We start from the raw sequence: 23,260 nt of genomic DNA, 5'->3' as shown, positions 1-23,260 counted from the left end.
GGCTGTAGTGGTTAATAGAGTATGGCTCCTTGGTTGTGGAGGGGCTGTAGTGGTTAATAGAGTATGGCTCTGTGGTTGTGGAGGGGCTGTAGTGGTTAATAGAGTATGGCTCTGTGGTTATGGAGGGGCTGTAGTGGTTAATAGAGTATGGCTCTGTGGTTATGGAGGGGCTGTAGTGGTTAATAGAGTATGGCTCTGTGGTTGTGGAGGGGCTGTAGTGGTTAATAGAGTATGGCTCTGTGGTTATGGAGGGGCTGTAGTGGTTAATAGAGTATGGCTCTGTAGCATTGAGGACATGATGGAAGGGATAAAACAGAGTGAATGTGAGGTGGGGGTGGATAGGGTGGCAGTCAAGGATCAAACAGAGCAGATGTCCACAACAATGTGACATTACGCCGCCTGGGGATTGACACTGTACTGTTAAACACCATGAAAATGCATGAGTGTCCCAAACGGCACCCTATTCCCAGAAATCGAGCACTGCCTCCATAGGGCTCTGGTCAAAGGGACTATAGTGTAAAACAAAAAAGGTATCCTCAGGTTTCAGAGTGTTTATCACCTGGCACGTCCTGGCACAACAGGCTTGCGAGATCCAACACTCTCCCTCCCTCCCTCGTTTGGATCACGGACACTCGTTTTGTTGTTTATCGCCCTCACCTGTTTCCCCACTCAGTGTTCCTACTTACGTTTCCCAGTGTATCTTGTCCGTCTTTGTTTGGCGTACGCCTTATGTTTCAGTTGTTCTGTCTTGTCTCGTTTGGAGTGTTTCCTTTGGTCATAGTTTAAGCTCTTTAATTAAATGTCCTCCGTTCTCCCTGCGCTTGTGTCCTGCCTCGTCAACTGTTACATCACCTATGTTGTGTGGTAAGGGCAATATGCTAAGCTTGCATTTTAACATAACACTTTATCACAAGTGACACTGGGACTGAAGTGCCCAAAAAAAAAAACACATCCAAGAATTACATTCTGCAGCTACATTATATGAATAGCTTACACATTGCTGAGTGTGCATGTCAAATTGGATCAAACATTGTAGATTAATAATATATGCATTGTTAGGCATAGCCAATGCCCTAAGCCAGCTTATAGTTCAATACACCAGTATTTACACCATGCGCCAAGTGTTGTATGACTTACGTGTCATGGTAAATTCATAACGTGGAAGAAGATCCATTGTTTTCTGGCTGTGTGGAGAAGTGTGTCAGAAAAGGCACCCAGTGGTGCACAACTTTTTCCAAGGGCCAGTTGCACTCTGGTCACAAGTAGCACCCTTAGTAGAGAATAGGATGCCATTTCTGACGCAGAAAAAGACAGGAAAAGTGGGTCATAGGCTGACGCATTTCATGCTCAAAATGACTCTAAATGCATGACCCCCTGGTTTTGGGCAATCTAATTGGCCATGTGGTGCCTGAGGGGATCAGTGATGATGTTATTACAGCAGGGCATGGAAGGCTCTTGTCATGGTCACAGGCTGTCTACAGTCCGCTGAAGCAGGAAAACCTAACTACAGCTACGACTGTGTGGCCCTCTTCAGATACAACCTGATGTTATTACGTCTGAAACAAAAAACTACGCTGTAAAGAAACCAGATAGTCCTCACATGATTGGGCTGGTGCATTACAAAAGAGCGTATGTACAAAGTACTTTTTGCTGTTAGCGTATGTACTCACTACTGTAAGCTGTTTGCGTATTTACTCACTACTGTTTGCTGTTCTTGTCGGATGTGACAAATTGAAAAGTTTGTTGCCGGGTGGCTTGATTCAACCATAATGGTTAATGGGTTCAAGCTCTTATTTTGTAATAAGACAATGGGGCAATTTTAGGAAATAATTAACAATTAATTAACTGTTTCATGCCCAAACTAAATAATTAGTCAACAATCCTAGGACAAGCTGCAGATATTGACATACCGTACAACAACAATACAATCCTCTGTATTCAACCAATGCCAGTACGCTTAATAAACAGTCAATTTGCTAAGATCCAATTTTGAGTAAAAGGTAGTAACGGTAAAATAGATGCCAAACTAGTAATATGGTTCTCTTACCAATTCAACCAATTTTTACAAAATTTAATAACCGCACAACCAGTTTCCCAGGTCAGGTAAGGTGACTGCACTAAAGTGACTTATTGTGCCAAAGCAGAGTTACTGAAAAACAAGGGATAATGACATCAGCATATAGAGACATTTTATTTAGAGTTTCAATAGTGTTATAACCATGGATTGCCTTATGAGACCCTTGGGTTTGAATGAGAGGTTTGATGGTCAGAGCAAAGAGCAGTAGCCAAAGTGACCGACTCAAAAGTTAAATAGGACTGACGTGTTGATATGTGTGAATTAAGGCACAGTGGCACCCTTATAGAAGTGGGATTCATTTTAAGAATACACTGCCAATGTTGCATTTCCATAAAACCCCAAAGGGCCTTTCTACTAGATTGAAAGATTGTTCTGAATCAAGAGATAACAGCAAGGTCCACATAAAGTAAGACTACATTATATGGAAGAGATGTCAAATATATGAAAAACTAGTTAGAGTTCGGCATAAAGCCAAATTAGTCTGTGTGGACAAGTTTGCTGTGGCAGTCGACATCTTCGTGAACATCTTTTGGTCTGCACTGAGCAGAGAAATAGGTCTATATGACCCTACATCTTCAGGACCTAGCCAGAGAAGGTCACAAAATGAATTCTTAACACCACTTACGGTAGGAACCTGTTTCAGTCAGGGGTCTTGCCATTCATTAAGGAGGAAGCAAGGCGAATAAGGAAAATGTGTCAATTTATGTTAAAAAAATACTGTTGGAATGTCTAATTGTGCAGCCCTCTCAGTCAGAGCAGAGTCAATCTAGTTCAACAGCAACATTCAAATGTGACACGGTTCTCCCCTCCCTGAAGTGCTAGATAGAACTTAGTGGAATAATGAGCAATCGATCTGGCATCCTTTTGGTTAACCTACTGGTCAGATACTCTAACCGCTAGGATATCCGGTGAACTTTCAGTTCACACTGTAAATGGTGCCTAGGGCAAATTGTCAGAGTTTGACATTATACAACATTCAGCCAAGTGGAATCCCAGTAAGGGGTGAATAAAATGCAACCAGGAAAGGTCACTGCCACCCTGATAACAGGTCAGGGAAAACACTTAAGCAGTATTTTCCACAGAATGCAGAAACTGTTGTTTATTATCCCTTACATTAATATATGCTTCAAACCCAAAGTTACCAAAGTTGTGATATCCAAGTGCACAAATCTCTAAACGAATTATAAACCGGGTGTATTCCACAAAACTGTAACGAGGACGCGCATGGAGGACGCGCGCCACCCCTCCCGACGTGGTGTTCGGCGCGCGTCATCGCCGGCCTTCTAGCCACGCCGCTCCTCCTCCCACGGCACTGTCCTGTCTTGTTATTGCACACACCTGGTGTCCATTCCCTCATTAGATCGCTTATATAAGTTCCTGTGATTCTGGCTGTCTTTGTGTGGTATTGTTCTATGTGCGGTGTACGTTTGTATTGAGCTGTCTGCACGCTTGGTTTGCGCCTGTGCGCCTGAGAGTTACGCGTGCCCTTTTGTTAATATATCTATTGCTATTGAAACTACCTCCCTGCGTTGGCTCCTTATTTCACGCACCTACTACACCGGTTACAAAAACATTATTTTTGCTGACCTTGGGTACATATTTATGCTGAGAGACACATCTGTTATAAGTGCAAAGATGCATGAAATGTCACGTGGATGTATTTTCCTGTTTCATGAATCCAAAAAGATCCAAAGTTTTTAAAAAATCAGCTAAATTCATACCCTGAGCATGTGTGGTAAATGTAAAAACCCTGAGTGAAACAGATCCAGAAATGTGGTCATTTTGACTGTTGTGATGTGAATATGTATACCGTATAGTGACTTACCTTACTTATATTAATGCTATACATACTGGCACCTCAACAATTATTGCCACCTTTGATAAAGATGAGGAAAAAGATAATGAACTACACAGGTAATGAATGATATTGTAATTTTGGGTTTTGGAAAAAATTTTAACAAAATTACACAACAAAATTACAGTACTGTGCAAAATTCTTACACAGAGAATTTTTGAAAGCCATTTATCTGAACAAAGTATTGTGGCCTCTCAAAGAATGAATTTGCTTTACAGAAATGTTATTGATTTTAACAGCATTAGCACTTAGACTGGAACCAGTACTTTGGTCAGATTACATAAAAATAAAGCACTTGGCAATGCACACCAATAGCCAGTTTGGTGAGATGAGAATGCAGTTCACACATTTCTCCAGTGCTGGTACATATGCAAAAACAGTGAAGACTTAACATGCAAGAACTTTCCGAATGCAGAAACAGCAGTGCTTTTACATTTCTCCTTGTTTCTGCAAGGATTATATCTCTTCATCGGTTTGAAGTTTGATGATGTGATTACATTTGTCAAAATTACTCAGGGATAGGAATCTTGCTAAACCATGCAATCTCTAACACCACTGACAAAAGTATGCTCTCACAACTTGAATTCCCACTGAATCAAAACATTTGCTAGGCAGTTGAAATGTAAATGTGTTGTGATAAACAACCGGCAAATTACACTGATTGGCCAAGAGTGAGGGGACATAATTCACAGGGAGAAAGAAGAAAGGAACAACATGTTACTGATGGGAACCTAGCACCTAAATAAGAAAAACAAAACTGTAACATTTCTATATGAATATAAAATATATTTCTTTATTTAAAACCTTTGATCTGAGCAGTCAGTCTTTCTACTGACGGGAATTAACCATTATGTCGCGGAATCACTGAAAACCTTTACTACAAAGAAAGAACTACAAAACTAACCTGACACATAAAATATTTCCATCAGCAAATCTACTGTAGGTAAAAAAACAATATTATGTCGTTGAATTAATCTAATCCACTTATTCCTACTAGTGTGGTAGTTCAAAACATTTAAAATTGACAAATCAAGGGCAGTTATATCAATTTGAAAATCCAACCCACTAAACAGGGACTTATTTACACCTGGGATCCACGGTGAGTGCAATTAATGAGGAGATCACACCTACATGTACAGTGTCTCAAACCACGCATCACCTGGGCATGTCCACAACAGGTGTTCAAATTAAATCCATTGGTGCCACTTATCGAGTGCAGTCGGCTGAAGAGTAATGGTGCTTTATCTGGAGTTGACTATGGCCTCTCGCGTGTAGAGGTTGCTGTTCCCTCCTCCACTTACTGAAACCTCTCCTACATCCAGTTCACTCAAACCTAGTAACAAAAAAAAAGCTGTGGATAGGAGGTGGAGGGAGAGGAAGATGGAGAGATGAAAGGCAAAAGCGAAAGAGCCTCGCAGTTGAGAATCCTGACAAAAGCCATTGTAGAAGGTCTCAGAGGCTTTATCCCACAGTGTTCCTGGCTGTGACCCCACAGAGGGGGAAGAAGGGCTGCAGAAACACAGCAATGGGACAAGGAGCCGGCTGGCAATAGGTTGTAGTCTGAGTGCTGGAGGCTGCACTACGAACACAGAGATGTAGAGGGCTACCTCCCTGAGACCGGGCTGGCTGCGGCCCTCCATTAGGGGAGGAGGGGGTGAAGAGGGGACGCAACAGCTGGTGGCCAACAGACAGCCTTCTGTGTAGAGAGCCGGCACTAATCAACCCAACACACTGAAATGCTGTCCCAAATGGTACATCATTGATTGTCAACTTCTTTTGTTATTAAATCAACTGTCTCTCTGGAGATGCTCTATTTGCCAGACTGGTAGTAAATATCCAAAAGTACAATACCAACTCAGTGGAAGAAAAAGGGATGTAAACTAATTATTTATATACCGATTAGCTTCTTTTACCTTCTCTGAATGACCTTCTCTTACTTCGATTGGGCACAGCCTTTGGCCATTATACATATCTGATCTGACCGTACATACATATTCCAGTCAGAGAAAAATACAAATGAATATATTTGTCTTGTGCATTTGTATATACAGTTGGTCTACTTATATATTTTATAGTCTGCACAGTAATATGAAATACTACTAGGAATAAATAAGCACAGGTCATTCAAACAAATGTAAAATATTTAAATCTGAAAGGTAGCACGGCAGTGAAACAGACCAACAAGGCGACCAGTCTTATGGGAATAAATCAAATATTCACAGTTTCCTTAAAGTTATGTGGCCGCATTAGAGATTCAGCAGGAAGCACATTTCCCTGGAGGCAACAAACAGGCTTTCAAGGAACCCAAGTTTGGGATTCAATCCAACAGCAATTAATGACCTGTGCAAAAACCCTGCAATCTGTTTACCAAAACAATTTTACGCCAATTTGTCAGATGTTTGCATTCCCTGCTACCATATTCCAAGAAACACCAAGTCAAATGAACCAAAAAAGACTAATGGAGTTTGCCGAACTAAACCACCGTATCAGTGCATATTGCCTAATTTAGCATTATGCAATTCTGCGCAGTCAGAGCCTATTTCATATGGTGGACCAATTCTACCACAGGTCTTAACATCTTCCATCCTGCCCACCGCATATAAATCAGGGCAAAAGAAAAGATTTATTTTGTCATCTCTCCAGACTGCGGCTATTCACTGGAAGGCTATTGAATTTTTAGAAAGAAGTAAGTTCAATAGAAGGCTGCTTCGGAACTGGTCTTCTGTGTATTATGGGCAACAGTGTTCAATAGAAGGCTGCTTCGGAACTGGTCTTCTGTGTATTATAGGCAACAGTGTTCAATAGAAGGCTGCTTCGGAACTGGTCTTCTGTGTATTATGGGCAACAGTGTTCTTTGGAAGCTTGTTTTAAAGCAAGTGTTTTTGGAAGGCTGTTTAAGGGGTGCTTAAGAGTTGATATCAGAAATACAGTATGTTTCTAAGCTTAGGCAGGGGGGTGTGGGGCTGTGATAATACTTCTCATTGCCAAAGGCACAAACGGCTTGTGAGTGTGATCTTTGGTGAAAGTGTCTGGCTTCCTTCAGGTTGTGTCCCCAATGGGAAGACCCATTCCCTACTTAGCGCACTACTTTGGACCAGAGACTGAGGATGTTGTTTAGTAGAGAGTACCAGTCGGGCCAACAGATGCCTCCTTTGGCACCTCTAGAAAAAGGAAAGGAGTGTAACAGAAGACATTTTTTCTAAGTGACCCATTTTAATGCAGGTAGCATCTGGATACGTGATTAGTGACCCCTGATAAATAAACATTAAAACAACTCCCCCAAACCTTCATAGCACTGTACTAACCAAGGTTTAACTTGTGACTCAGGGATGCATTAAAGCAACACGCAAACACACACACACCTGAGTTGCCATGGTAACATGTGCATATGGAGTAACACGAAACACAGGAGCTGCTTTCGGTCATGGCTAGCAGCTCTGTCAGAAAAGATAGATTGATGGGTCTGGATGAAAAACTAAAGACCTCTTTTCAGGTAAAGTTGTTCTATCACTAGCACTCTTCTCAGACACACTGTCCACTCAGTATATTATATCTATATTTTTTTGTGTGGTAAAAAAATTGTTATACCCGTTGCTGGATAAAAAACAATATAGCCTAGAAATCATTAACTGTTTTAAGAAATGTGTAAGGAATTTAGGAATTTAAAGACCAAGACATCTGGCTGTTCCTATAGATCTTCATGTGCTGAGTTCTATTCAGCATGGCATTATCTTTGGCCAGATTTACTAAAAAAAAACCTGCTGGTTCCGCTTGTCCGCCAAGGCTCAAGAAGGCCAACCCATCCAGGGGAGGGCTTTAGAACTTGTAGACTACCAACACTATGTTAGTGGAACTGTTGTTCTCCATTCTGTTCTGAAGATATTCCAGGCTGCCAGTCCAGTGCAGCAGAGAAGGGTTCTCGGTATGTCCCATTGTTGAGACAGAAAGGGGGGATTCATCCCTGCAGGGGTCTGGTGGGCCAAACAACCTCCCATATGCTACCTCACTGTGGAATGACAAAAGCCCTATATTTACATGTGAATTCATCAGAGAAATCTAATTATGTACTTAGCTGGGTCAGTACAAAACACCAGCTGGAAATGAAAGAATGAAATCCGTAAAAAAAAAACAAAAAAAAAACTTTTGCAAAGCCTTGCTATAGAGTTCCCCTAAAAATCCCCTCACGACTATGTTTGTGTCAAAATCCTGTAAGCATAAAGAGAAAGACCTATGGCTATTTCAGTACAGAATAATCTCACTGTGAGAAAGTTGCTCCTGAAACTACAATCTTATTATCGGGAAGAAGATCACAGCTATACTTTATTAGCCTCTTGAATGGTTGTAATTTTTTGTAAGACACAAATGTCCATTCCAGGTGCCAGGCAGTAATTAGGCCCTTTGAAAAAAAAGCCTTTAATTGTATTCATTGTTTTTCCCTCAAACCCTCACCAATAGGCAGGCTGCCTGGGCGTGCGATGCGGCTTTCTTTCAAATAGCTCACTTTTTATTAAACTATAAAGGGAAAAACGGTGCCAGGCAGCGCAATATTACTGCAATAATATGTGTTATTATTATAACTACCAGCAGTATTACTATGGTAAAACAGATATGATTGGTCTGTTTATCCCCTACACAGAACTCTTCCTGGCTGTGGTTGTCCTTTCTTAATTGCCAAGAAGGAAATATAAAACAAGCAAATTACATAAAAAAGGTAAATCCTCAGAGAACCATAGATGTTGTGATTATCGCAGACATGGCAGGCATCTTTGCCAAGTCCCTGGGCACAAATATCCCCCAGGCTCCACCCTAGGCCACATATTTGTCAACCTGAACTAACGACTGTTTTCAACAGTGAATCAAACGCCCTATTCATGTTCCTCATTGAATAGCATCGAATACAGTTTTAACTGTACAGTAGTGCCTTTCTTGAATTAACTGGAGTCTTTTTTTTTATCCTGTGGAATTTAAAAAGGGACCCCCAACCCCGATGCCTCCATACAATATAAAAAAGATCTGTCAGTAAGTCAAAGTGCCTCTGTGCACTTAGCAGTTTGTAGACCCTGAATCATTCATGAACATTACACAGCAGAGAATGTGAGCACAAAAGTTACAAAGTCATCTTGAAACATGCTGGGGCAGGACTTGGGTGGTCTGTGCATTACAGTAGTCAGTATACATCCCATCTCCTCTACTGCTTATTAGTAACTTATTAGTGCCACTGTAGCTTGGAAATCCAGGTCAGACTGTAATTTGACTTGTGTGCAGTGGCATTTGAAATGTTACATAATTCAGACTACAATGTGAAAACACTGATCCTCGCAGTAAATTAAATGTCATTTTTCTCACAGGAGCAAAGCCCAGAAAAAAGCAAAACCATGCATACAGCATCAAATGCTCTGATCTTTGTCCCCCACTTGAAAAATGCTGCCCGGGAGTGTATTGTAGCCTTAATCTGTGTAGCCTAAAGCATGTTTTCTTTTTCTTCCATGGTGTCACATAGTTTAGCTCTAAGAAAACTTTTAGGAAAGGGCAAGACATTTTGGACAGCAGTGCCGGGCTCACCGATTCAGGAAATCCCAATCACTCAATGTTAATGAGGTACATGTCTATCTGGGATCCACTGAGCCAGGAACCAATCTAGAACAACAGAAGGCTGCAAACTCTTATTCAAATAGAAGCCAAACACCTTACTGGATGACATGACTTTACCTCTGATGCAGTGAGATGGTGTTTCTACAATCATTGCATTGACCTTTACTGTTAATATACACCACACGGTAAGGTACAGTACTGTGCAAAATTACTACTTACTACCCAAATAAATGGCTTCAGATGAAATTTCAGGTGCCTAAGAATTATGCACATTACTGTAGGTTGCAATTTAAGAGGATAAATAAGCACTTTCACAATGCCTTTCTCCCTGAGAGCAGCATTCATCTGATTACACATAAATACCATCTGTACAGTAAAAATGAAGCAGCCTGTTGTTCTGCCCTTGAACAAGGCACTTAACCCTGTCAAGCCACAGCCCAGTGCAGATACAAATGTAATGTTCCTGATATATTTTTTACTTATATTTCCACACTATGTGGTGAACTAATACTCTGACATTTTGACAATTATGACAATACACTATTTGTTTAAGAGCTGTTAATGTCTGGACTCAGGGGGAAGGAACTCATGATGCGGCAGATGTGATCTGATCATAATAAACCAATGTCTGTTCAGCTCAGACTCCAGACTATTCCATTTGCCAATCAGGGTTTGAAATCAGGGTATGAAAATATGTTTAAACATGTAAACATGTTTTCTCTCTCCCACAAGAGCCAATCATATAGCAGATTGCATGCATTTTCAACTACAACTTGTCAACCTTTGTTAACAATCTCCCAAAAACATTTTGAAATATCTTAAAGCTTTGAATTATGTATTCTTTTTCCCAGTATTATTCAAAAATATTCTTCAAGCTCTTTCAGGGTGCTGAGGATCATGTTAGACAGAAACTCCTGTCTCGCCATACATTTTCAAACAGATTTAAGTCATACCTAGAACTTTGCCGCTCAGGTTGAAGTGCTGTTAATGCAACGTTGCTAATTTAAAACCCAATGCAAATCCTGATTATTTCACACACAGCCCATGTAACATGAGTGATTTGATAAGGCTAATCCTGAGTTAATTTAGGCTTGCTGAAAGTATATTGGTAAAGGAATTCTTTTAACCAAGGCCAGTAAGGTGTCACAGTAAAATACAGTTACGAAACATGTTAAACATCTGACATGTGAAACAGCTGTCAGACAGCCTGTCATAGGCCACCAATAAGTGGGAGTCATTCTGACCCTGAGAGAGTGTAAGAGCAGAAATGAAGGATGGCTCCATCAAAGAAATTGGCCATACTACTTCTCATAGCAAACACAGAGGGAAAAGTGTGTCATTTAATCTGACAGTCTATGAAAACATTTTCATTTTAATCAGCATGAATAAGAAATATAAGCCTACCTTATTGGTGTATGGCGGCTCGTTGAGGTTAATTCCATCTTTCAAAAGTTTATCCCTGATCAAGATTTTCAGTTTCAACTTGGGGAAGGTCACAGACTCTTTAGAATCATCAGTCAATCTTAAATTGTTGTTCCTAGGACCATACCACCCTTGGTGACACGTTTTGTTACTCCCAATTACTAATTTCTCCTGGTTGGATTCTGTCCACGACTTTGACCCCTCCAGGTCATTCTTGCAATCTTTGATGCATGCAGTGCTGGTGCCCAATACCAGGCAAATGGAAGACGGGTTCATGGGCTCCAGGGTAAAGTACAGACCAGATGTTTTTTTCTTCTCGTCCTCTCTCAACCTTTTTACCGCCTTGAGCAACTTTTGTCGGTGGTGCTGAACCCGGACCCCTATGGCGTCAAGATCGGGGTTCCCTATTTGTTTACAAACTTCAAGATCATCATAACCATTGTCCACAAATCCCTCCAGGTATTGAGGAAGTTGAAGAGCTTGCAGCCACTCGTAGACAAGGCTGGGACCGGTGCGCGTCATTTTTGACATACAGTACAACGAGAAATGTATGCCATGTATAAGCTATTTTTTTTAAATGTAAACCTCATGTGGGTCATAGTATTCTTTCGGTATTAAAGTCTGGTCCAGCCGCTGATCTGTCATCCTCATGTTCCAGGCTAATATAAATGTGACTGTTCCGATTAAAAATGCAATGAACCAAGACAAGTTTTACAAAAAAATAATAGATGTTTTAAACATTTTACATAGGAGTACCAGATTTCTACATTATGATGAAGGACATCTGGGTCCAAAAATCTTACCAAGCAGGTGCTAGTGATCGTCAATGAATCCAAGCAGGTGAGCGAACGAGTCTTTATCCAAGCAAACAAAACACGTTTAAGCATTTAAAAAGGCTTCATGTAACTTTGCTTTTAATCCGGAATATTTTGTTCGTTTCGTTTCAGCGGTTTCCAAAATCGCATTCGTGAACTAAATATATCGTGGCAACATCCGCAGAGTGCGGCACGAGATGTGATAAAAGTAATTTCTCATAACATATGGTAGCACATGAAAAAATGCATCCTCCACGGATAGAACTTTGCCGTTTCTAGTCCATTGAATCCAAGCGCATTCGCTTTGCGCCTGACTTTTTGGCCTACTAGCGCCCCCTGTCCGAGACAGACGGTTGTGGCGTGATTAAAAGTTAACGTCTAACAGAGGCTAATCTTCAAAAACATGCCATTGTAAACAAGTGCTCAATCACAAAAAAAACTAAATAATACTTGTGGGCTAGTAAATCATAAGGGTTAGGGTTGTATATTTTGAGATGAAATAATGTGTGACGTATGTATGTGTAAACGCTTGCCTGGCGCCCATGTAGTAACCTAGACAGGATTTGGACCAAGACAGATTCATGGCGTTGAATTTCTGATACATGTAGATGCCTTATTCTCACTTTAAAAATAGAACTTGTATTGAGCAAATGGGTTCAGCCATTCGCTCCAGTCAGGTTCTGAATCATCTATGTTTAATTGATTGACTGCATTACTTCCCCCTAAATAATGACTGCCTTCATGTGGTGTCAATTACATATTTCAAAATCAGGAAACACAAAGACAACAGGTGGGTTCTTATGATTTTACATTTATTTTTTCATTGCACAATAATATCTATACTTCATAATTCCTAATTCTTGTGGCAGCAAATTAATTGAGATTCAGCTATCCCTGTGAAATTGTATCTTCATAAAACTGTACAATGAATTGCCATTATGAGAAAATACTGTAACTCCGGAGAAATTTTAACCCCGAAGATTGATATAGTGACAGGTAAGTTGGGAAACCCATTGGTCTCTCCTGGCTTCATATATTGTGTACAGGGTAGTTTCAGTTAAGCAAATGGTTTATGGGGAACACAGGAAAAGAAATATGGATCTCATTGAATAAAGTCTATCATATTCCAAAGGGAGAAAAAAAAAGTCCACACTCAGCTGAACTGATGAAAATGACAGACAATGAGGAATTTTATGAATTTGTGATTAATCAAGATAGGTTCTGATAGACTGTATTGAATAAATGGTTCTTTCAAGTCTGTAAACACTAAAGATCATGCATCTTCCTATGCGCTAGAGTACATTTAGGACATCAAATATGTTGTGACCTGACAAAAGGGCTTTTAGTGCCTCTAAATATACTGGTAGCCCATTCAGACAGGAATCACTACCATTGACAGAAAACCTCCCAAAACTGGATATAGTTGATTTTGAGATGCACACATTTAATATATCACCAGAATTTTTTTTATTTTCATGTTTGAATAATGGGCAATATGTACAACCATTGTTTTGGAGACAAATTTGTTATCTTAAATGCACAATTTGTATTTTTCTTAAATTATATATTAAAAGTATTCATTTGTAATATATTGAAATTAAAAGTATATATATTTTTTCAAATATATAAATATATAAGAATATAATTAACTGGAAATGAAAAAAAATCTTAAAGTGAAGCCAGTCAGTATTACTGGCAAATGACACAGTAAATTTTTCCATCATGTTTTGGTCCTTCTGAGAAAAATAAACAAGAAGGTTTAATGTTTTAAAAAATTAAATAAACTGAGTGGTTCTAGATACGGAAAATAGTGCAAAACCACACAACAGCTCTTTCCAATGTATGTAGCTCAGTAGTACGAGACGCCAAATCCAAAATAAAACACAGTTTTATTTTGCCCAAAAAAACTGTGTTGAATGGCAAATTACAAGGTTTGGGTGGGACGAGCACCGAGAAGCCATTTAACCATTTTCCAAACAGTATAGTCTATAGATATGTAGTTATCACATTCAGACAGACTGCAGGAGCTTGGACAATCAAGAAAACAGTGTACTGTATAATGAAGCAACTCTTTGGTGTCGTAAAAAAGAAAATGGCTGCTGACCTGTCTGTGGCTGCATCCTTATTCAGTGCACTATATTTTTATAGGAAGTCCTACGGGACTATACATTTTGCCCCCAAACCAGCACAATCAGATTAGTCTGCAGTTGTCTTGTCGATCTATTTATCTGTGTAAAGCCTTCGGCAGAAAGGAGTGAAAACATAACCTAGTTATTGGAAAAATAATTTTAAGAAAGAAAATGAACAAGAGAGTTCATCCTCCAACCTCTTTTAAAAGGTATTAGTCGAAGTCACACTGAAGAACAAAATTAAGGATTTTTTTTTTTAAATATACTTGCTGTAAGTATACATATACAGTATGTGCCTATACATTCCTGAATATATGAATATATACGTTTACAAACACACTGCGATATACACATACAGTAGGTGGAGGTAAGCATTAGAGTGACAGTCTACACACCCTTTTCAGAGTCTTCATATTTTGCTGCCTAACATTTGTCTCTGAAAAGGTATTACGGTAGATTTTCTCCTGAAAATATACACAACTGTCTCCACAATTTGAAATGTAACATATTCAAAACAAAGTGTTGATTGTGCCTTTCTTCTGCCGCAGTAATTGTAGAGAAATCCAAAGAGAGTGAAATTAAGACGTTATATGATGTGTTGGCGAATGGCAGGCGTCAAACTCGTTTGATGATATTGTCACAATTCAAAATGCTGTCCGGGTCAAGGATCACAAACTTTTTTCACACCCAGCAAAAGAGAGTATTTTTATGACTGCTGTTTTCACTCCATTTGGCCAGGTTGAAGTGATTCTAAACATTTTGACATAAGCCTGGCTTGACAAGATAAAACCTGGGTACATTTATTATACTCTTAATGTTTTAACAATTGCTGGTATAAAAGGTTTTAATATACTGTTGTAGCTTAACTGTAATAAATAAATAAGGTTCACTCACAGTCTTTAGCTGGATATTGTTAAAACATGACACAAATGTCATGTCACATTAAATACAGTATTACTATATTATATTCTCTTTAGACATTTGTCTTTCCTAGTCAACTTAAGTTATATTGAGACCCTACATGAATACCAGTTGAAAGCACCTTTGGCAGTCATTACAGCTACAAAACCTTCAGGATAATACTTTAACATATTCATAACTCTTAGAGCAACATGCAGTCATGACAGCATTAAGCCTAAGACTGGACCACTCAAACTTAACATTTCAGAAACCTATAGCGGTGTGTTTTTGACATAATTGTCTCACCACAAAAAAAAAACTTGATCCCCAAGGGTAAGTGACCAGAAAAATCAAGTGGGATGATGCTTTAACTCTTTACCTAGGCTTTGCTCGCTTCATATTTCTTCTGATCCAGACAAAGTACCCAGTCATTGTCGATAAGCATACCATTAACATGAGGCTGCCATTACAATACTTATAGTTCCAGAGGTTTTTACTGTGTTGTATTGGATTTATTAATGGCCTTGTTTCAAACAGAAAGGATTATTTGGAGTGCAGGATTTCTTCCATTTACTTAATGAAATGTGTTATGTGAGTGAATTCAATATACTTGATTTGCTTTCCATTTTGTATTGTGGTTAAAGATCATGTTATGGGTATGCTTGTCCTGACAGGGACTAAAGAATTTGTTAGGAATCTTATTAAAAGTACCAAAGTCCATGTAAAAAGATAGAGGAAAACTGGTCTGGGTGTTATGACAGTCAAAACCTAAGATGTGGAACAGCTGCACACATTATAAAGACAAGGACAACAGAGTTGTTAATCGTTTTTGGACAGCCTAATCTCAATCCTGACTTCAATTTGCTTTCTTTAAAAAAAATTAGACAGTTTGAATATTGCTATCCATCAATGACCCCCAACAAAACAATGCAGCAAAATGTGAAGACAAAGTGCAAAGGTTGTGTAAACTTTCCATAGCATCTGTATGCATCATAATGAGTGAAGGCAGAAGAGAGATGTCTGTGAAATTGTAAGAATGACACATTCATGTTTTACAGGCTGGTTTGGAAATTAATGACATTCATGTGTTACTGCACATTAAAGTTGCTTTCTGCCACTTGATCTACTGAGGCTACAAACAGACAACTACATCGCTCATCTGGAACAGACCTTTTTGCTTTTTCTGAAAATATTTAAAATAAGCCATGAGAAAATAATTTTCAAGTGGTTTGAAAACAAACGATTATAACCCAACAGGTATACAGTAATCCAAGTAAATTGTTTGGTATGTTAAGGAAAATATTAACTGTTCCCCTAGGTCCTCATGGAACTTCTAGGGGGGACTCCAATCTGTTGTGCATTAACCTCAACTTGCATGTTGCAAAATTCAGGTAATTTCCCCCAAAATCCCTGGTCTTCCAAACCAGGTAGGTTTATTGTGTATCCCCCTGCTTAATCCAACAAGATTTCAGGATTCTTTCAACCGGGATTTCAGGAAAGCCTAGGAATTTTGTTATATTATCAGAGTTTTGCAACCTTACTCTCAACTCAATGTCTCAGCCAATCAGAGCTGAGAACAACATTGTAAAGTGGCACTGACATCCTCCTGTGGTCATAACTATATAACCACATAAGGCAGAACTACATACAATCTGCACAGTGATTTCCAGATACTAACCCTTAAAGTTTTGATCATTACTATGTACATAGACTTTTTGGCAAAACATTTTCTGGACATGCTTGTGAAGTGGGTTCAGTGTAGTGGCCATGAACAGCCTGTAATGTTTGAACTGAAAACACATAACTGATAATTTAATCTCCTTAATAAACAAATTACTCAAAAGAAAACAAAAGAAAGAAAATAAAGAAATTCAGTAAACATACACAGGAACTGTGTTCTCTATCACCTTGCTTTGAAATAACTCTAATAAACAAACGGATTGTATAAACGATAAAAACGTATAACCAGGCAAAAAAATTATGAAAAAGGAGAGAAAACAGTCACTTAGTCACGACATGATCTTGACACAAACTCATCACAAAACTCAGGGTTAAGGGTTAATTAAGTAAGTGCTTGGATGGACCTCCCTGGGAAACTAAAACAGGCTCACATCAAGTTGACAAAACAAAGACTCACATGAAAGACAGTAAGATCAAACAAGAAAGAAAAAAAGAAAGAGATGGGGCCAATTCTATCTGATCATTACCATTGCAATAGATATTAGGATGTAGGAAACTGTCTCCACTGACAGGTTTCTATGGAAATCCCTACAAACAGGAGACCGCCCCGTCAAAAGGTCCATTGTGATTGGTTGACAGTGTGAAGAGCAGACAAGACCCCGCCAGACCACTGCAAAAGTAAACCCAGCTAACTTTCAACAGCACTCATTCTGTGTTGAGTTGTCTTACCGCTTTGAACATCGAAACAGCTGAACAGATGAGAGCATGACTGCTGAAATACAGGGGCCCACATATCCAGTCCTCTTAGTTTTCTTCTGGTGGGATAAGACAATGAACAAATCTCTTTCAGACAGCAGAAAGAAACATTCAGAATAACTCTTCTCTGTCTGTCTGTCTTTTGGTCTCCTCAGTGGTGAGCAGGTGACTGAGGTAATGCAGAGTGTTGTGTGTGCAGCAAGGAAGAAAGCATCAGTCTAGTAGAGAACACCTCTTCCTCCTGCAAAGACATGAAGAGGAGAAAATGGACGAGGAGGTGCATCTCCTGTGGAGGATGATGTGGTGCAAGACAACCAAGGGCCACGTCTCCACTAGCCGCCATCAGAGCTGATACCACTTCTTATCTTTGTATTTCAGCATCATCTGACAGAGAACAGGAGAAGAATAGGATGAGATTCAGCATGGGACTCATACTGACAAATCCCTTATCAAACCACGGTTCAGGTAGTATTGCTTGTCTATCAAATGCTTCCCCAGATTGAGCCCCAAAGCACAAACCCTGCACTCAACAAGGTAAACTCCACACAGACTTCCACAAACGCTCAAGCACGCATTTGAGAGGGAAAAAGATGAATACTAGCTGAACCCAGGTGTGCCCCTCACGTCCGACCCCAGCAGATTCGCCTTACATCGTGAGCGTGTCTAGAGAAGGAGTCAGCGCTGGCCAACATGGCTGCCGTTCTGTCCTCCAGCTCTCCCAGCTTCTGCCCCCTCTCGTCCAGGGCTATCCGGGCACGGGCCAGGTCGCCAACGACCCCAGAGGCTGCCCCCTTCATGCCCTCCATGCTCTGTGGCCCAGGGATGTGCTGCGCCAGGCTACGAGAGGCCTTACCCGCTGCAATCTCACCAACTGTACAGAGGGAGAAAAACAAAGACAAAGCCCAAAAAGATGTGGCTTTATTATAGCAATCCCATTGTTTATTTCCATTAAGATTATGCCATTATTAAAACATAATGCCAAACATATGGTTAAGACGTTGTCTATGGCCAAATAAATTGGACGTGTCGTTTAAATACTGTAGAAGATGTCAAGGTTTCTGCAGGTTGAGGAGCTCACTTGGCACTCGCTTGCCTAGCCTGAGCAAAGCATTTACTCACTTGTTTCAAAGGTTAACTCAATGTTTATCAGATCCCGTAAGCGGAGCAGGCCAAGAAGATCGAATGTCTCTTACTGAGTGACTGACTGACTTCCCCCTTGTTAAATAGTGTAGTGGTCAGAGAGGCGCACTACCGAACAAGAGGTCCCGCGTTCGAGGCTTGTCACCATCAAAACAGATTATGCATTAGGATTTGTTCAGGATAGACAAAAACATTGCATGCTACAACCTTCAGTTTATGCGTTAAATGTATAGCTCCATGGCATAGTGGTTAATGACATACCCTCTCATGTGGGAGACCCAGGTTCGAATCCAGTGAGGGCAACATCATTCATCACTTTTAATTTTGGGCGGGTAGAACTAGGCTTGCCTGGTTCATTTTCTGTTTTTGTCAAACAGTGAGAATTCGTGCCCCAATGTATTTCACCACCAGAGCTATGGACACAATCTGAAATAATCTGATCCTCCCTTTAGCGTGATTGGTGAATTAAGGTCATTGATTGGGTACAGTAGGGACAGCCCTCACAAGTTAGACTCCAGTCTTAACTAAATGTGAGGATTTGTGTGGGATGTCACTTACAGAGGTCTTCTCTATCCAACGACTGAGCTCCTCCCCCAAACAAGCCCTTGAAGAACCCTCTGTTAGGTGCCTCAGGTGTCTCCACTGGGGTGAACAACTCTCCCATCATCTCCTAGAGGGGTTGTAGCAGCATGGAACATGTTAAAAAAAAAAAAAAAGGCGTCTCCATATCCACAAACAAAAAACGCGATGTCTTGAAGTCACCCACGCACAAACACACGCATACTCGTACTTGTAAATTGTTGCAGGTCTCTTGGCTGTATGTGATCCTCTGTATCTCTGTGGGGGAGACGAGGTATAGAGCTTGGCCCAGGTTGGAGAAGCAGAAGGTCCGGGCTATCCTCATATCTGTCAGAGGAAGGTAGTTTACATCCAGGAGTGGTCTTAGACTAGGCAGACTGGGATTGAAGGAGAGAGACAGAGAAAGATTTAGCAAGATTTAGCAAGTGTAGTAACTGCCCCAATCAACCCCCAGAAAGGTCTGGGTGACACGGAGTGTACATCAAAAATCATACAGTATCCTGACTGGTCCGTCATGGGTACATACAGTATCCTGACTGGTCCGTCATGGGTACATACAGTATCCTGACTGGTCCGTCATGGGTACATACAGTATCCTGACTGGTCCGTCATGGGTACATACAGTATCCTGACTGGTCCGTCATGGGTACATACAGTATACTGACTGGTCCGTCATGGGTACATACAGTATCCTGACTGGTCCGTCATGGGTACATACAGTATCCTGACTGGTCCTTCATGGGTACCTCAGAGTCATGATGTGTCCGTTGGCACAAAAGCAGGCAAGGCAGAGTCCAGCAGTCATCTGCACCACATCAGCTCTCAGCACGAAGGAACTCTCTGTGATGTTGTGTTTGAAGCAGTGGGACTGGGAGGGCAGACCCAACACCTTAGCCTGTTTCTCTGAACACACCACAGCATACTGGCTGTCCTGACCCTCCTGGGTGGGGGCTGGAGAGGCCGGCCGGCGCCTCCTCGCCTTCTCCTTCTCCTCGTCCGGGGCGTTGGGTTCCGACCATGGCTCGTAAAGAGGAGGGACAATCACGCCAAGGGAGTCCAGGAAGGCCATGGTCAAGATACCTCCTTTTAGTCTGACCAGAGTACCTACAGGACAGAGAGACAAAATCCACTTTTTGCTTTTTATAAAGTACATTTATAACACCCAATGAGCTAAGCTGCACTCGGGTCTGGTCTGAGCACTAAGAGGACAGAGAGACCCTGAGGAAGTTTCTCACTCTCAATCCTTCTTTCTCTGGCACAAACTCCTAATGCCCCCTAAAAATCCATTCCTACGTTATTTTGTTAATATGTCATTTGCTGATAACCTGAAATTAACTTGCAGACCACAAGTGGTCTCGAACCACAAGGTTGGAATTACTGCTTCTAATGAAATATTTGGAACACTTGTGGGACCATGTGTAAGCCGCAAACTACTCCTTCCAGTTCCATTCAGATGTGGCCACCACAGAATGATTGCTTTTACCTCTATCACAGAGATGGCTCCAGTGTGACGAGCTATGCTTTAGAACTACAAAATGTCTCCTCAATCATTGTAACTCAGCATGCCATGACTACTCCACGTAGAAGTAGTGGACTACCAAAAAGACAGTTTGGCCATTATATGGGATGGGATGAAGTTTGAGACTTTAGCACTCCCACTTACCACAAGGCGAGACTCCGACAGGCTCCTGCAGCCTCTGGTCCCCTGTGGGTGGCAGGCTGAGGGCCAGCATTAGCAGGGTGCCTTGGGTAGAACCCACCCAGAGGCTGGGGCTGGCACTGCTGTCCGTCTTCCTGGGGAAACTCTCCATGAAGTGGATGGAGGAGACGGCCTCACGAGACTCCCTCTCTATACTGGTCACACTGGAGCTCCTCGAGCGGCTGAACGAATCCTTGGCATCTGCGAGGACGGCGTACCACAAAAGAAATTGAGGGCTAATACATGATATAGTAGGAATAGGAAAAACCTGAAATAGTTGCAGTTAACAGCCCGTGGACACACCAAATGGAAGGTTAGTACTCCATACTTCACGTAGAGGCACTGAAATTGTCTTGCAGTGTCTTAAGAGCAAGTTGGTTATACAGACATGCATCCAAGCTTGATAATATAAGAAAAACCTTCACATTTCTTCGCAATGCACACAAGGAGTAGCACATGAACCACCCATCGAAAGGAATAAAGTAGAACCAAATAAAGGTTACTGCACTGAACCTGTGTGGTGTTTCATCACTGAAAGATTACCGGTGGTCTTGTGGTCATTATGTTTCCAAAAATACAAATATGCACTCTGTTTCCTGAGTACAGTACCCACATCCCTTCCAGGAGCACCCTGGCCATTTGGCCAAAGAAGGTGTCATAATGTGAAACATCCCAAAATAGGCCATAACATGAGCAGTTAGTGTCTAACCCGGGGTAGGAGAGTCTGTTTAAATAGCATGTCAAACGCATTTGTAAGACTCCTTTGAGAAAAGCAGGATTTTTAGTACTGTGCAGATCATCTTACTGTACAATTAAGTACAGACAATTCAGTCAGTCAGTCAGTGAGAGAACAAAGTTAAAAATTAGAGACTGGACACCTAATCAGTATTGCTGGGGGTTAGTATCAGCACCAGCTTTCCCACCGCAGCCCAAATCATTGTCAGAGCACCCCATTGCAAAACAACAAACTACTTTTGACCAGAGCCCAAAGCGGGACCTGGTATAAAGCAGTGACCTACACGGGACCCACAACGCCACTCAGATGCAGACCATGTGACTCATCCACTCACTGAGGTCAGGGACTGGGTGAGTAAACAGATGAAACTGTGTCCTTCTGGTCTCATTGTCTTCTTTCACAGAACTCAAGCACTTTTTTTTCAGGGGTTGGCGCTTGCGTTGCACCCTCTCCTCTGCTCACAGAGAAGACGAGGGCAAGCAGAAAATACATGAGTCTCAGGTTACCGGTTTACGGCTTTTTCATTTTTCACATTCAGAATGCCACGTTTTTCTCACAGGTTAGTCTACGCTCATCCTGGTGGAACCAGTCTGATCCAACCGTTCATTTGAACAATGCCCGTTTGTCTCATTTAGTGGAGTATGACTTACTGTGGGTTCGATTCCCATGCTCTTGCTACTATATAGGAGAGCTAAACACCAATGTGAATGTAAATGCAGCATGTTTCAGACTGGTTCCCCAGGCCAGGGATAAACTCTGACTCAACTCACTGAAAATGAGTAGTTTGCTGTATTTTAGAATAGAACACTACCTGGATGATAAAAGGTCTCTGAAGACTGTAAATACAACTCAAAGTTATAAGGGGCTTACCCTGGTCTGTCTTTTGCTCTGTAGATGAGCTAATTTTTCTTGACATCCTGGCTGCAAGAAAAAAAAAATTATAATAAAATAAAACAAAACATAACCTCTTTTGACATTAACACAAGCAAATTGATTGTTAAAGTGTAAAAATTGGCCACAAAATGTTTTATTAGTTTTGATTGCTTGCAGCAAATTCCATCATTCCATCATTCTTCGGCAAAAAAGCTTGAGAGGAGAATTAGCATTGATACTCAAAGGAGAGTGGAAAATATGCATTGATGCTCAGGATAGGGGAGAATTAGCACTCAATATTCAGAGGACAGTGGATAATAAGCATTAAATACCCAGAGGAGAGTGGATGATTAGCATTAATACTCATAGGAGAGTGGATGATTAGCATTAATACTCAGAGGAGAGTGGATGATTAGCATTAATACTCCAGGCTATAAGGAATAAAGTATGTCAGCTCTCTCACTCAGTCAACAGGAGCTTAGCATTATTGCAACACACACACATCCTGCAATGTGAAACAAAGTAGACACTGAATAAATATTGGATTTTGGTCACTTTTACAATAAGAGACTGGAAAAGAGAGAGGAGAAATCATTAAATTGAATAGTCAAGTACCAGAGCCCCTGTTATAGCGCATTTTAATTCATCATAATGATCAATAATAATGTTGTGTAATTCCACTAAATATTCTAATTCTCCCAATATCACAACATTGTTGGTGGTAAGAGACAAACAGTCAGAATTACTATACATTTGAACCAGCGTAAATGTGCCCTTTCAGATTTTACAGCTTTATATGGGAAAACCCATCTTTCTTTTACATTTTTCTTTTACAAGTTTTCATTTCGAAATGACAGGTATGACAGGGTTTTTCCTCTGGTGCAAAAAGCATAGTAAACCTGGTTCTATGAGAAACAAGTGCAGACCTGTCTAACTGTCATGAGCTTAACAAAGTGCAGAGGAACACAAGGATAGAACATCAGCCGTCGGGTGATTGACAAGAACCC

The 23,260-nt window shown here is 40.8% G+C and overlaps 2 protein-coding genes across 11 annotated transcripts in view; both read right to left on the bottom strand.

The window, feature by feature from the left end:
- sash1b (SAM and SH3 domain containing 1b) overlaps nucleotides 1-12,014 on the bottom strand; it is a 63,422-nt gene extending 51,408 nt beyond the window's left edge. Inside the window, exon 1 of one of the 3 annotated variants that reach the window (XM_029125717.2) lies at nucleotides 11,750-12,014. In XM_029125717.2, the coding sequence (XP_028981550.2) occupies nucleotides 11,750-11,833 (84 nt within the window). In that variant the 5' untranslated portion in view covers nucleotides 11,834-12,014. The other 2 variants (XM_029125721.2, XM_029125716.2) reach the window with 2 other exon arrangements.
- Nucleotides 12,015-12,558: 544 nt separating this feature from the next.
- stxbp5b (syntaxin binding protein 5b (tomosyn)) overlaps nucleotides 12,559-23,260 on the bottom strand; it is a 34,359-nt gene continuing 23,657 nt past the window's right edge. For 4 of the 8 annotated variants that reach the window (XM_029125725.2, XM_029125724.2, XM_029125726.2 and 1 more), the window contains 8 exons: nucleotides 22,251-22,301; nucleotides 21,715-21,834; nucleotides 20,609-20,845; nucleotides 19,692-20,049; nucleotides 19,157-19,322; nucleotides 18,925-19,036; nucleotides 17,877-18,097; nucleotides 12,559-17,610 (listed from right to left, as the gene is read on the bottom strand). In XM_029125725.2, the coding sequence (XP_028981558.2) occupies nucleotides 17,569-17,610; nucleotides 17,877-18,097; nucleotides 18,925-19,036; nucleotides 19,157-19,322; nucleotides 19,692-20,049; nucleotides 20,609-20,845; nucleotides 21,715-21,834; nucleotides 22,251-22,301 (1,307 nt within the window). In that variant the 3' untranslated portion in view covers nucleotides 12,559-17,568. The remainder of the gene's footprint in view (nucleotides 17,611-17,876; nucleotides 18,098-18,924; nucleotides 19,037-19,156; nucleotides 19,323-19,691; nucleotides 20,050-20,608; nucleotides 20,846-21,714; nucleotides 21,835-22,250; nucleotides 22,302-23,260) is intronic. The other 4 variants (XM_029125728.2, XM_029125729.2, XM_029125730.2 and 1 more) reach the window with 2 other exon arrangements.

The sequence above is a fragment of the Esox lucius genome, chromosome 15 (genome assembly GCF_011004845.1).
Source record: "Esox lucius isolate fEsoLuc1 chromosome 15, fEsoLuc1.pri, whole genome shotgun sequence".
Classification (NCBI taxonomy): Eukaryota; Metazoa; Chordata; class Actinopteri; order Esociformes; family Esocidae; genus Esox; species Esox lucius.
This window is presented reverse-complemented; position numbering and strand designations above follow the sequence as displayed.